Source organism: Oryctolagus cuniculus, chromosome 7 (assembly GCF_051225735.1).
Source record: "Oryctolagus cuniculus isolate XC-2025 breed Fujian yellow rabbit chromosome 7, ASM5122573v1, whole genome shotgun sequence".
Taxonomy (NCBI): Eukaryota; Metazoa; Chordata; class Mammalia; order Lagomorpha; family Leporidae; genus Oryctolagus; species Oryctolagus cuniculus.
Window position 1 is genome coordinate 120,425,106 of NC_142873.1, and position 13,381 is coordinate 120,438,486.

Genomic DNA, 13,381 nt, shown 5'->3' on the forward strand with positions numbered 1-13,381 from the left:
CGCAGTGTGCGCTCCGCACGAGTTCCGATGCGGCAACCGCTCGTGCCTGGCCGCCGTGTTCGTGTGCGACGGCGACGACGACTGCGGGGACGGCAGCGACGAGCGCGGTTGTGCCGACCCGGCCTGCGGGCCCTTGGAGTTCCGCTGCGGCGGCGGCGGCGGCACCTGCATCCCAGAGCGCTGGGTCTGCGACCGGCAATTGGACTGCGAGGACGGCTCGGACGAGGCTGCCGACCTGTGTGGCCGCGCGGGCCCGGGGGCCACGGCCGCGCCCAGTGCCTGCGCCCCCGCCGTCCAGTTCGCCTGCCGCAGCGGCGAATGTGTGCACCTGGGCTGGCGCTGCGACGGCGACCACGACTGCAAGGACAAGTCGGACGAGGCCGACTGCCGTAAGCCCCCCAAGGCCCGGCCGCTCTGCCCACCCCGCCCGCCAGGCTCCCTGCCCTCCCTCACCCGAGTGGATTACCCCGGTCGATCGCTGTGGAGGAGGACCGGGTGGGAGGGGTGACTTGCTGGAGCCTGTGGCTACCTGTGGAGTCGGGTCTAACTCCAGAGACCAAGCATCCTCACAGGACCCGAGTCTCAGCCCCTCCCTGCCCCGTTCCCGGGGTGCCCCGGGGGCTCCACTGCCGGTGACCTTGGACTGTCAGGGTCTGCCACACTGGCTCATCCTTCAAGGCCTGGCCCCGGCTGCACTGATCTGACCGTCCCAGCCGAGCTGGGTCCCTGAGCCACCAACCCTGACCCTTCCCCCCTCCGCACCTTGCAGCCCATGTCATGCTGTGATGGCCTGACCTGTGCGGCCCCCCTGCACCCTGAACTCCTGAAAAATGGGGAGGCTCTGGTTGGCTCTGGGCTCCCCGTCTGCCCCCTGCACATCACCTGGCTCAGGAAAGGTTTGCAAGTGGATGAGGTCACTGATAATGAGCACCAAGACTCAGAAGAAGGCTTTGCGTCCGTGCCGGAGGACCGGCCCTGGGGAGAGGTGGTGGCTGAGGGGACAGGAGACCTGGGCGGCAGTCCTGGCTCTGCCAGCCGGAGTGCTGTGGCCCTGGGCAAGCCCTTCCCCACTCTGAGCTTCAGTCTCCCGCCCGTACACTTGAGGTGCCTTGGCCAGGTGTCCTGTGAGGACTGCTGAGCTCAGCCACTGGGCCTGTCCTTGCCAGGGGTCGACACAGCATGGGGAGGGCCGGGCAGGGGCCTGTCCTAGCGCCCGGCCCGCCGACCCTCTGCCTTTGCCCTCTCTCAGCAGCGCCGGGCACCTGCCGTGGGGACGAGTTCCGGTGTGGAGACGGCACCTGCGTCCTTGCCACCAAGCGCTGTGACCAGGAACAGGACTGTCGGGACGGGAGTGATGAGGCCGGCTGCCTGCAGGGTGCGTGCCGTCAGGCAGAGGGGCTGCGGCCTCCCCGGTCCCGGAGAGGCAGGCCCCTCAGAGCGCCACTCGCTCCTGACTCCCTTCCCGTGGGGCCCTGGCGGCACCAGAACTGGATTTTTAAGGACTGCAAAAGCTGAGAGAGACCTGGGAACAGCACAGGAAGTCCAGCCCCCACCCTTTGTCCACCTCCAACCCTGCGAATGCTTCGCTCCCGGGTTTCCAGACAGCGGAAGCCGAATCCTGCTCCCTGGGGAGGCCCCTGGATTTTCAGAGGACCTGGTTATCCCCCGCCCTGCAGGACCAGGGATATAACCCGACGTCTTCCGTCTTCCGGGGGAATGGGTACCTGGTTGGGCAGTGAGGTGCTCCCTGCTCCCTGATCAGGTCCCTGGGGCAGAGGCTCCCCTTCCTTGGTCTCTAAGGTCTCTAGAGCTCTGCACAGACCCACCCTGGGCCAGCACTGCCCCGGGGTCTGCCTCGCTGTGTGCCGCTCGGCCTGCTGGGAGCACAGCCATCGCAGGCCCTGGACGTGGCTTCCTGTGTGGGGTCACCCACTGGAGACCTGTGGGGGCTGGAGCTGGCCAGCCCTCCCTGCCCCAGATCTCACGGGCACTGTCCACCCTCTTGTCTGGCCCAACAGAGTCAACTTGCGAGGGTCCCCGCAGCTTTCAGTGTACGAGTGGCGAGTGCGTGGACAGCGGGAAAGTGTGTGATGCTCAGAGGGACTGCCGGGACTGGTCGGATGAGCTTCTGAAAGAGTGTGGTACGGTACCTGTCCTGGCCACCAGCCCTCCTGCCACGCCCCTCCGGGCCTCTGGGCTCGAGGCCCTGGTGCGCCCTTTCTGCTCTTCCTCTCTCTGGACTCACGCGCTGTCCTGTGGCCTTGGAAGGGGCTCTTTGCCCCGGGGCCTCCTGTCCTGTATCTGCAGAGCTCCAAGCCTCCTTTCTAGAGCACATGCTCCAAATTCTGCTTCCTCTCACAAACCTAGCCTTTCCTCGTTCCTTCCGCCTTCGGGCCTCTGAGTGTGTGCACTCTGGTCTCGCTGCCACAGGATTCCCGCCTCGCTGATCTAGTGAGGGCCCTGGCTGCCGAGGCCTCCCAGCCGCCTGAGGAAGTCCCCCAGGGGAACGGCAGGCAGGCAGGCAGCCCGTGCAGGCCCATCGCAGGGCGGCTGCCCAGGCCTGGCCTGGGGGGGGGGGGCGGGCAGGACAGCCCCAGCAGCAGGAGGTGGCCCCGTCTACAGCCCTGAGAGGCTCAAGCCTCCATCTCTGCACCTGCTCCACGGTGAGCCACGGACAAGGCCGCCGTCCTGAGGCCAGAGCTATCAGGGTGGGTGCGATCCAGCCTAGAAAGCACAGAGGGTCTGGACTGAAGTGGGGGTGGGGATCCCAGGGAACATGCTGGAAACCAGTGTGGACCCCAGGAAGCTCCATGAATCCTTTCTCTGCCATCTCAGCAGGTCAGGGGTTGAGGGAGATTTGGACAGAGAACCTTGGCAGCACAGTGCCCAGGCCAGCCCCTCCCTGTCTGCTTCCCACACCCCCGTCCTGGACTCTTCATTCACTGACCTCCCCGGGAGCAGCGTCTGCCCTCCCTTTGTGAGGGCAGAAGGGAGGCTGGCCCTGAAGGGGAGGGTTGCTGGGAAGGTCACTCAGCCACCCACGGAGCTTCCGGAAGACAGACATCCCAGGCCCTGCCAAGCAGGGAGGTCCCGAGAGGGGCCAGCGAAGCCGGAGCAGCTGAGCCCAGGGCCCCCACCCCCACCCCCAGGTCTGCAGCTAGCAAGGGACTGCTAACCTACTAAACTCTCTCTTCTCTCCCGTCTTTTGCATGACACACCAAAGAGAAGTATGTACGCATGTGTTTGTCTGTGCGTGTCCCTGCTGTCTCTGTTGGTGAGAGCCACTGTCCGTGTCTCCTGCTCTGCCTCAGGTTGGGGAGCTGCAGTCACCCTTCCCTGTGTGTGTCCGCACGTCTGCGGCCGTGTGTGCATGCAGGTGTGTGCACGTGCTGGGGAAAGTGACCCCGCGCTGCTCAGGCCTCCCAGGACCATGCTCCCCCACCCCCGCGTGGATCCCCAGGGAGCAGAGTCACCTCCAGGCTCGACGGAATGGGAAAGGACCCGAGCTCCTCCAGGCCTTCCCGGGGAGCGATGGGAGACAGGCCCACACCTGCTGTCCTTTGCCTTCCCGCCTTCCCCTCAGCCCTGGGGGACTCTGCCCTCAGAGTCACTTGGCGCTCTCCCCTGGCCCCCTCCAGAGCTCACGACACATGCCACTGTGTCCAGGGCTCAGCAAACACAGCCGCTGAGGGGCGGAAGGGAGCGAGTGGGTGCGTGAATGCGGCTGCGAGTGAATGGGAGCGGACGGGAGAGCTACAGGGAGGGCTCGGAGTGCCAGGAACGCTCCTGCGGGACACCATTCCCAGGGCAGGGCCTGGCTGCGACACTCCCAGGCCCCCCAGTCACAGGCTTGCTGTGGTCTTGTTTTTTCAGTTGCACCAACATTCCGGGGAAACAGAAGGAGGCCCAGGGGTAAAGGGGACTTTCCCTAAGCTTGGCTCAGGCTGGAGGTGGGGGCACCCCTCGGCTGTGCATGGCCTGGGGCGGGCAGCTCAGCTCAGCTCTGCTTGGCGTGGCGTGGCGTGGCGCGGCGTGGCGTGGCAGGGTGGTGGTGCATGCACTTGGCGGGTAAGGGGCGTGGCACCTTCCCTTGGCTCGCGGGATTAACCTTCTGTGATTCCGAAGCTCAGGAGATGCTGTGAGGACTTGGTGAGCCCTGGGCCCTGGACTCCCTGGCCAGAAGGTGGTGAGGGAGCGGAGGAGGGGGCACGAGAACAGATGGCCTCCTGGCGATCCTCATCCCTTGCAGTAGTTGGTAATCCTGAGGGCAGGCATGGGACCAGGCAGAGGACAGGGACAGGAGCTGAAAAGACTCCATCGTGTAGTTCATGGTGGGAGAGCACCAACAGAGCGGAGGGGCGGCCTACGTGTTCAGACTCCTGGGTGACCGGCTAGCTGGGCCCCGTCCAGAGACGGGGACGCGGACAGAGGGGATGTGTCCAGAGGAGGGTGTCAGAAACCAGAGTTCCAGGATTCTCGGGGGTCTCAGGGGCCTCTGCCTCCTGGCCAGCCCCCCACAGCAGGGCTGGGAGCGGGAGCTGGAGCCGGAGCTCCAGAGGCGGCCGTGCAGGGAGACCGGCACAAGGGCAGCGCGGTTCCTAGGTGGAGCCGGCTGCCCAGCCCGGAAGTGGGGCCTTCCAGAAGGGCGTCTTGGGGAGGGTGGGATGTGACACTCGGAGGCCACGGCAAGGAAGAGCTTAGGAAACGTGTTTGTGAAAGGAAAGACCTTAGGCCACCAGAGAAGGCCTGGCTGTCTCCAGCCTCATGTGGACAGAGAGCCCCAGCCAGGAGTCCGAGGACCTGAGTTCTGGTTCCACTCTGACCCCACTGGACCTTGAGTGAGGACTTGCCCTCTCCGAACCTCCTCTTGCCCAGACACCTGGTTACTGAGGCTGAGGCTCAATGAGGTCTCCAAGTCCTCCTGGCTCTGTGGGAGTCCCACCGCCCTGAGGCTCTGCTTCCGCACCAGGCCCCGCCCCCCGCTGCCCTACCCCCTCCTGGTCTCCTGGCCCCTCAGGAACCTGCGTCCCTCTGCAGGGCTGAATGAGTGCCAGCACAACAACGGCGGCTGTTCCCACATCTGCACCGACCGCAGGATTGGCTTTGAGTGCTCGTGCCCCGCCGGGTTCCGGCTCCTGGACCAGAAGACTTGCGGCGGTGAGAGCTGCTCCCAGCATCCCCCACGCAGAGGCGGCTCCTGGGCCAGTTGTGACCCCTGCTCTTCCCCCACAGACATTGACGAGTGTGAGGACCCAGATGCCTGCAGCCAGATCTGCGTCAATTACAAGGGCTACTTCAAGTGCGAGTGCCACCCCGGCTATGAGATGGACACACTGAGCAAGAACTGCAAGGCTGCCGGTATGCACATCCCCAGGGGACAGGGAGCAGTGTACTAATGTATGTGAGGTGAGGACGGGCACACGCACACACCGTACTCGAAGTGAAAATATATATGCATCACACACACACACAATGTGCTGTACACGCACACCGCCTGGAGCCACTAACGCAGCCCACAGAGAACACAGTCACACAACACAGCATACGGACCTGGACTCAGACTACACAACCAGCCTCACAGCGCTCAGCACTACGTGTGCAGACCCGCACATTGATCAGCTCAGCCAAGTGCATGAAGCCGTGTTAGCCAGTTCTTTATACTAAATATCTAACGTTGCTGCAGGCACTGGGGATCAGCAGTTAGCAAAACAGACCCAAATCCCTGTCTGCCTTCATGGGACCTAGATTCTGATGGGTGAGACAGACAAGAAGTAAGATAAATGAATACCATACAGTGCATGGCAGATGGCAGTGAGGGCTAAGGAGAAGTAGATTAGGGAAGGGCAGGAGGGCAGTGGGTCCCCATTTTAAGCACAGTGGCCAGGGAGTCCCTCTCTGAGACAGGGACATTTAAGCAAAGACTGGAAGGAGGTGAGGGGCTGAGGCCCACTGAGGCAGGGGGGCATGCTGGAAGAGCAGCATGGAAGCCAAGGGCGTCTGTGCAGTCGGAGCCGGGAGATCAGGAGGAGATGAAGTCAGAGAGATGAGCTGGGCCCAGAGGCCCTAACACACTGCCTTTCGTGCTAAGTCCAGGGCGGGACGTCGGGGCTCCAACGCGGCACACAGACTGTAGAGGGCAAGGGGTGAGGCCGCGACCCCACAGAAGGGGTCGTCGCAGTCACACAGGAGGGGATGATGGTGGCGTGCACCAGGTGGCTGCAGTGGGCATAGTGAGAAGCGGACCCTGACCCTGTGGCTATATCTTGAAGGTCAACCAACAGATTTGCTTAGGGACCAGATGTGGGGTGAGAGGCAAAGATGACTCCAAAAGTTTCAGGCCATGCAACTGAGAAATAGGATTGCCTCTACTGAGTTTGGGAAAAATAGTGAGAGAAGCAGGTGTAGGGGAATATTAGACTGTTTTGGGCGTGTTAAGTTTAAGGAAACTGTTGAGAGTTCAAGTGGAGGTACTGAGTAGGCAGTAGGATGTATGTATAGTCTAAAGTTCACATACATGCAATACACAACACAGACTATAACACAGGAAACACAATACTTAGTATGTAGCCCACAAACCCCAAAATCATACCACCCAAACAACATGCAACACATACACTGGCACAAAACATGTAACCCGTAACCTGTTCCTACCCCACATAGAATGTGTGTGATATATGACACAGGTTACATATGTACAGTGGAGACAGCACACTACTGACCATGCATACACAAAATGCTCCTATATGAGAATATTTTTACATTTTTAAAAACCATTTATTTGAAAGAATTTCAGAGAGAGAGGGATAGTCAGAAAGAAAGAGGTCTTCCATCTGCTGGTTCACTCCCCCAAATGGCTGCAACAGCTAGGGCTTTGTCAGGCTGAAGCCAGGAGCCAGGAACTTTATCTGGGTCTCTCATGTGAGTGTCAGGGACCTAAACACTTGGGATATCTTCCGCTGCTTTCCCAGGCCATTAGTAGGAAGCCGGATTGGAAGTGGAGCAGCAGGAACATGGAGTGGTGCCCACATGGGATGCTGGCACTGCGGGTGCTGGCTTTACCTGCTATGCCACAACACTGACACCACAAGGATATTTTTAAAAGTTCATGATAGACGGAATTAAAAGATGAGTTTATTTTGGTGCAAAAATTTTTGAAGTCCATGCATAAGAAGAGTCTTCAAAAAATCATAGAAAAAAATAGACATGAATTTCATTTTTGTTGTAAATAAATAACTTACCTTTTAATTCCAATTTCTATGAACTCAAATCCTGAATACACAGGCCCATGTCTCAGTCACAGATCCCAGGAGAAGGCACGTCAGGATGCTCAGTAGCTCTGCCTACAGGGAGGCCAGTGTCCTTGCCCTCCGCTGGGGAGGGGGGACATCGCACCACTGGGCCCAGAACCCAGCCCTCCTCACTGCCCCTCCCGCACTCTGAGCCCTGTCTCATGCTCTAATTGTGTCACTCCCTCCCTCTCACCCCCAACCTGCTGTGCCACAGTCTCCATCACTACACACATGGCCACGGGCCTTACCTGGCTCTGTGCTGGTCCCACCCTGCCCCAGGAGAACACATTAGCCTGGCACAGATGCACAATGACAAGGACCAGGTGACCCTGAGAAGCATCAACTGGAAAACGAGAGAGGGGGAAGGCACCGGCAGTTCCAGGGATGGGTGCAGCTAGGAGCTGTCAGTCAAACAGTGTTGGTGCCTCAGAGTGGCCAGACAGATCTTGAAACTGCCTGTGGGAGCTGGAGCTAGCCCCTCCTATGGGAGCTGGAGCTAGCCCCCTCTAGGCCTGTGGGACAGTGACCTTTCATGTGGAGTTGCCAGGAACTTCTAGGTCACTGATCTTCTAAAAATCTAAGCCTAAAACAGCTTTGCATCTACATGGGCAGTTGTGTGTCTGTACAACTGCCCATGTGCTGGGCTGTGCAGTGTGTGCAGCCTGTGTCCTGTATCTCACGTGTCCCATCTCTGCGCCTGGCTCAGGACAGAGGGCAAATTCTTTTGAGGGGCTGACATTGTGGCATAGGAGGTAAAGCCGCTGCCTGTGACACCAGCATCCCATATGGCATCAATTAGAGTCCTAACTGCTCCCCTTCCGATCCAGCTTCCTGCTAATGTGCCTAGGAAAGCAGCAGAGGATGGCCCAAGTGCTTGAACTCCTGCTGCCCACGTGGGAGATGCAGAAGAAGCTCCTGGCTCCTGGCTTTGGTCTGGCCCAGCCCTGGCCATTGCAGCCATCTGGGGAGTGAACCAGTGGATGGAAGACCTCTCTCTGTCTCTCCCGCTATCTGTAAACTCTGCCTTTCATATAAGTAGAATAAATCTTGAAAAAAAAAAAAAAAAAAGAAAGAAAGAAGGAAACTCTTCACCCAGCTGCCAGCACCCTTTGCTGTCTGGCTCAGGCCGCTCTCCGCAGCTTCATCTGTCACCGTGCCCCGCCCTCCGGTCTGATGAACCAGACTCCCCCAGCCTCTGAGGGTCTTTCCCTTGAGCCCTGCCCTGATGTCGGCCCTCCATGCCATTCCTTCTCAGAGGCCTGCTTGCTCAGGCGGCCTCTGCTGGAAGAGTGGCAGTGGGGCTCCCCGCAGCGAAGGTGGTAGTTGTGGAGGGGAGAACTTGTGCAAAGGCCCTGAGGCAGCAGAGCCCTGCCCGGCCAGGTAATGACAGGTAGTCCAGTAGTAGAGTCAGGTATGTTAGAAGGGCGGGGGATGGGGCTGGACAGGGAGCCTGGGAGTCACACTGCAGAAGGCCGCTAGTGCAGGCCTTAGGGGGTAATGGGGAGTTGTGAAAGAGTTTGGGGAGCCTGTCTCTAATAAAAATAATTGAAACCTTACACATGGTGCTTTGCATCTTACGCCGTTTGCACTCATTACTTCATCAGCTCCTCTAACCTTTAAAGTAGGGATTAGCGCCCTAGTTTACAGGAAAATGAGGCATCACCCATCTTGGTCTCCAGACTCCCCGCCTCTGGCACTGACCCCTCTCCCCCTCTCCCTGCACGGCAGCCGGCAAGAGCCCGTCCCTGATTTTCACCAACCGGCACGAGGTGCGCAAGATAGACCTGGTGAGGCGGGAGCACTCGCGCCTCATCCCCATGCTCAAGAACGTCGTGGCGCTCGATGTGGAAGTTGCTACCAATCGCATCTATTGGTGTGACCTGTCCTATCGCAAGATCTACAGGTGAGTGGCAGTGCCATGTCCCCTGCAGCCAGGTCTTGAGGGGTGGCCTCTGCCTCCAGGGTTCCCTGGGAGTGAGGTGGGGTTTGGGAAGCAGTGCAGGGTCACAGTGGAGGTGGAAACACCAGGACATCGCCTCTGGGTGGCTCTTCTGGAAAAGTAGCGTTGAGCATCACTCGCCTGGGCTTTGTCTGACCTCTGCTGGCCTGAGGAGGAAGTGCAGGGCACGAGAAGCACCCAGGCAGAAAGGAAGATGTCCCTGGTCAAGAGGGGACTGTCAGAGCAGCTCGCACAGCAGTGCATCCAACCCTGGGCGCTCAGCGCTGACTCAGACCGGGCCCGTCAGAGGATACCACTCCTGACGTGGTGCCAGCCACTGTGATCACGAGGGAGCGTAGAGAGGCTGCTGCCGTACGTGGGGGTCTGGGAAGTGTCTCTGGATGGCACTGTCCCAGGCCAGCCCTTTGCGGGGTCCAGGGTGCCACAGGCAGGAGAGTTTAGCCCTGGGAACGCCCCCCACGCCCAAGGCTCTCTCCAAGACCTTTCTCAGATGTGCCTCCAGCCCGCCTGCCCACCCTTGGGGCAGTCGTGTCCTTTCTGTGTCCTGAGGGCCACTCAGCAGGACTGCCAGTGACCAGGCCCTGGTAGACGCTGAGTCGCTGTTGAAAGAATGATGGGATAGATGGAAGTAAAGATACTGCATGCTTCTCCCTGCCGACTGGATCCCTACCTCCCCAACACACGGACGCACACAGCTGCCACCTGCACACCCAAGGACAGAGCTAGAGCAGGCCCAGTCCGAAGTTGGGACAGAGAGGCAGGGTCTGATGACAGACCGGATGGGAGGCTGAAGGAGGGAGAGTCAAAAGTAACTCCCAGGCTAACCGGGAGTGTTGGGTCTCCGGCTGGGTGGTTTCGAGAACAGTAGTGCTGTTGTTTGAGATGAGAGGCACCGAGGAGGAGCAGGGGTGAGGGGTGGGCTGTCTGCCTATTGGGCTGAGGGGAGGGGAATGGGGAAGAGCAGTCTGGGTTCCAGTGCCCTGTGGGGTGTGCACAGGGAGCAGGCTGGCTTTGCAGTCTGGGCGTTAAGAGAGCCGGCAGGACTGGGGAGGAGAGTCAGGGATGGCACTGAGCCTGAAGCTAATCACCTGGACAGAGGGTGTGGCGAGAAGAAACCCCTGGGAAACGGGAAGTCCAGCTAAAGCTTCCCCTGAGTGGCTGCTGCATTCTCAGCCTCTGTCCCCAGCCTCACAGGTACAGCCTTCCTCAGACTTCGTCTGTCACCTGGACGCTGTGACAGCCTCCTGGCCAGTGTTCTTGCCTTTGTTCCCTTCCCTCCCAACCAGTCCATTTCCCAGGGATCGCGTGTGCTTCTCTAGCCATGTCCTCCGACCTCCTGTCCTGGGTAAAAGCCTGGTTCCTGGGCCCGGCACTCGGGGGCTGTCAGGACGTGGCCCCTGCCTGCGCCTACTTCTGACCTCACAGCCCGCACTCCCAACTCTCCCGAGCATACCCTCTGGGCATTCACACACGCTGTGCCCTTTGCCTGAGTGGCATTCTGTGCTTCATGCTCCTGGTGAGCGGCTCCTCTAGGACTCAACCATCAAGCCTTCTTCCACTCTCTGGGAGGGTTCCGTCTCCATTCTCCGCTGCCATGAGCCTCTGTTGCTCCCTGTAATCACATCCTGTTATTTCTACCGGCAAGCTTCTGTGCCCACTAAGCTGAGCTCCTCCAGACCACAGAATGGGGCTGACTCGAGCCCGTATCCCTACCCCAGTGGCCCAGGGAATGGGTTGAATGGAAACTGGCCAAACTCCTCTAAGAGCCACTGTTAACGGCCCCGGGGGAGGAGACACAGGAAGGGTGCATGGGCAGCTCCGGATGGGCCCCTGGGTGGAACACCCGCCCATGGCCAGCTCTGGTTTCTCCTAAGTGCCTACATGGACAAGGCCAGCGACCCGGCAGAGCAGGAGGTCCTCATCGACGAGCAGCTGCACTCTCCAGAGGGCCTGGCGGTGGACTGGGTCCACAAGCACATGTACTGGACCGACTCGGGCAATAAGACCATCTCGGTGGCCACAGTTGATGGTGGCCGCCGTTGCACTCTGTTCAGCCGTGACCTTAGTGAGCCCCGGGCCATCGCTGTTGACCCCCTGCGAGGGTGAGTATCCCCACCCCAAGTTTCCCATTCTCCCACCGGGGGCACTCAGTTCTCATGGATCTGACACAAGAGCTATTTTGAGGGCTCCAGGAGGCTCTGGGCCATGAGAAAGTCCACGTGTACCCCTCATCCTCTTAATCTCCCAGAGGTTCTTGGGTCACTGGTTGCTGGTGTTTGCCCGGATGCTGTGGCTCACTTGTGTCACAGGATTGGAGTCTCCCAAGCAGAGCAGGTTCTAGAGATTGCCTAGCAGAGGCTCCTGGGGTGAGAAGGTCATCCACCGCCTTTCTCCCCTGTAAATCCGGAGGGGGGGTTTACAAGGGCTCCTCCCAGCTGACGCTCTAGGGCTCCACCTGGAGCTGCCTTTCCTGGTGTCTCAAATGAAGTGAAGACTCAAGTGCCTGCTGGCCAATAGGATGTCCCAAGGGGTTTCAGAGGCCTTCCCAGTCCCCACCAACACGGGCCTCAGCTGCTTGCTAGGTCATTGCGCCCTGTGACTCAGACCACTCCAGCCAGGTCGCCTGCAAGAAACTAGGATGGGTTCTTCTGTCTTTTAGGTTCATGTATTGGTCTGACTGGGGGTTCCAGGCCAAGATCGAGAAGTCCGGGCTCAATGGTGCGGACCGACAGACACTGGTGTCAGACAATATAGAATGGCCCAACGGAATCACCCTGGGTGAGCCCTGCCTTCCCTGGCACCTGATTCCTACCACCGTCTGTGCAGCACCGTGGGTCTTGTTTCTGGATTCCCCATAGTACCAGTGCCTCTGTTCCCTGATGGGTGGTTGGCCTGGGCTGGCTTCAGTCTGGGACCTGGAAATGTGGGCACTGAGGGATGCAGAGGAGCGGAGGGCTGGTTCCTGGCCCAGGACCTGATCCCCGCCCCTTCTTTCTCCAGATTTGCTGAACCAGCGCCTATACTGGGTGGACTCCAAGCTGCACCAGTTGTCTAGCATTGACTTCAGCGGAGGCAACAGGAAGATGCTGATTTCCTCCCCCGACTTCCTGAGCCACCCTTTTGGAATAGCTGTGTTTGAGGTGAGTCCCACGGGAGGAGGCCTGGCCCCACCAAGATGCTGATGCCTAGCAAAGGTTAGTTCAAATAGGATGACTCCCTGAGGCTTGTCCAAATGCAGACAAAGAAATAGAGAAGCCAGTCGACTTGTTTGTCTGTAGTTTCTGAGCTGCCTGCAGAATGAGGTTTTCGTAGTCCTTGTCTGCCAGCATGGGGGAGGTGCTGGACACGCGTGTTTCCTCCTGTACCCTCAGCACCCAGCACTGCACCACATGTCCAGAAGGGTGCCATGAAGGGGAAGGGAAGAAGGGATACACAGATCATGCACTGTAGGAAATGGCCTGAGAGATGCTAGTGATTTGAGAGGCAGAGACAGAGAGAGTACTCCCATTTGCTGGTTTACTCCCCAGATGCCTAAAACAGCTGGGGCTGGGCCTGGCTGAAGCTTGGAGCTGGGAATCCCATCCAGATCTCGCACATGGGTAGCAGGCCCCAAGTGCTTGAGCCATCACCTGCTGCCTCCCAGGGTGTGCGTTAGCAGGAAGCTGGAATCAGAAGCAGAGTTAGAACTTGGATTCAGGGCTGGCGCTGCGGCTCACTAGGCTATTCCTCCACCTTGCGGCACTGGCACACTGGGTTCTAGTCCCGGTTGGGGCACCAGATTCTGTCCCGGTTGCCCCTCTTCCAGGCCAGCTCTCTGCTGTGGCCCGGGAGTGCAGTGGAGGATGGCCCAAGTGCTTGGGCCCTGCACCCGCATGGGAGACCAGCATAAGCACCTGGCTCCTGCCTTCGGATCAGTGCGGTGAGCCGGCCGCAGCGCGCCAGCTGTGGCGGCCATTGGAGGGTGAACCAACGGCAAAGGAAGACCTTTCTCTCTGTCTCTCTCTCTCACTGTCCACTCTGCCTGTCCAAAAAAAAAAAAGAACTTGGATTCAGGTGCTGTGATCCAGGATGCAGCGTCTTATCTGCTGTGCCAGACACTCGCCCCGCTTCAGCACAGTTTTATTGATCTCTG

At 59.5% G+C, this 13,381-nt stretch overlaps 1 protein-coding gene across 22 annotated transcripts in view; it reads left to right on the forward strand.

Annotated features, from left to right (window-relative positions):
• The window catches only part of LRP8 (LDL receptor related protein 8), a 66,493-nt gene that overhangs the window by 39,225 nt on the left and 13,887 nt on the right, over nucleotides 1-13,381 (forward strand). For 3 of the 22 annotated variants that reach the window (XM_051856457.3, XM_051856466.3, XM_051856470.3), the window contains exons 5-14: nucleotides 6-389; nucleotides 1,250-1,375; nucleotides 2,019-2,141; nucleotides 3,874-3,912; nucleotides 5,038-5,157; nucleotides 5,233-5,358; nucleotides 9,018-9,192; nucleotides 11,124-11,351; nucleotides 11,909-12,027; nucleotides 12,250-12,389. In XM_051856457.3, the coding sequence (XP_051712417.2) occupies nucleotides 6-389; nucleotides 1,250-1,375; nucleotides 2,019-2,141; nucleotides 3,874-3,912; nucleotides 5,038-5,157; nucleotides 5,233-5,358; nucleotides 9,018-9,192; nucleotides 11,124-11,351; nucleotides 11,909-12,027; nucleotides 12,250-12,389 (1,580 nt within the window). Of the gene's footprint in view, nucleotides 1-5; nucleotides 390-1,249; nucleotides 1,376-2,018; nucleotides 2,142-3,873; nucleotides 3,913-4,088; nucleotides 4,256-5,037; nucleotides 5,158-5,232; nucleotides 5,359-9,017; nucleotides 9,193-11,123; nucleotides 11,352-11,908; nucleotides 12,028-12,249; nucleotides 12,390-13,381 lie in introns of those variants that run through there. The other 19 variants (XM_070078476.2, XM_089300609.1, XM_051856465.3 and 16 more) reach the window with 15 other exon arrangements.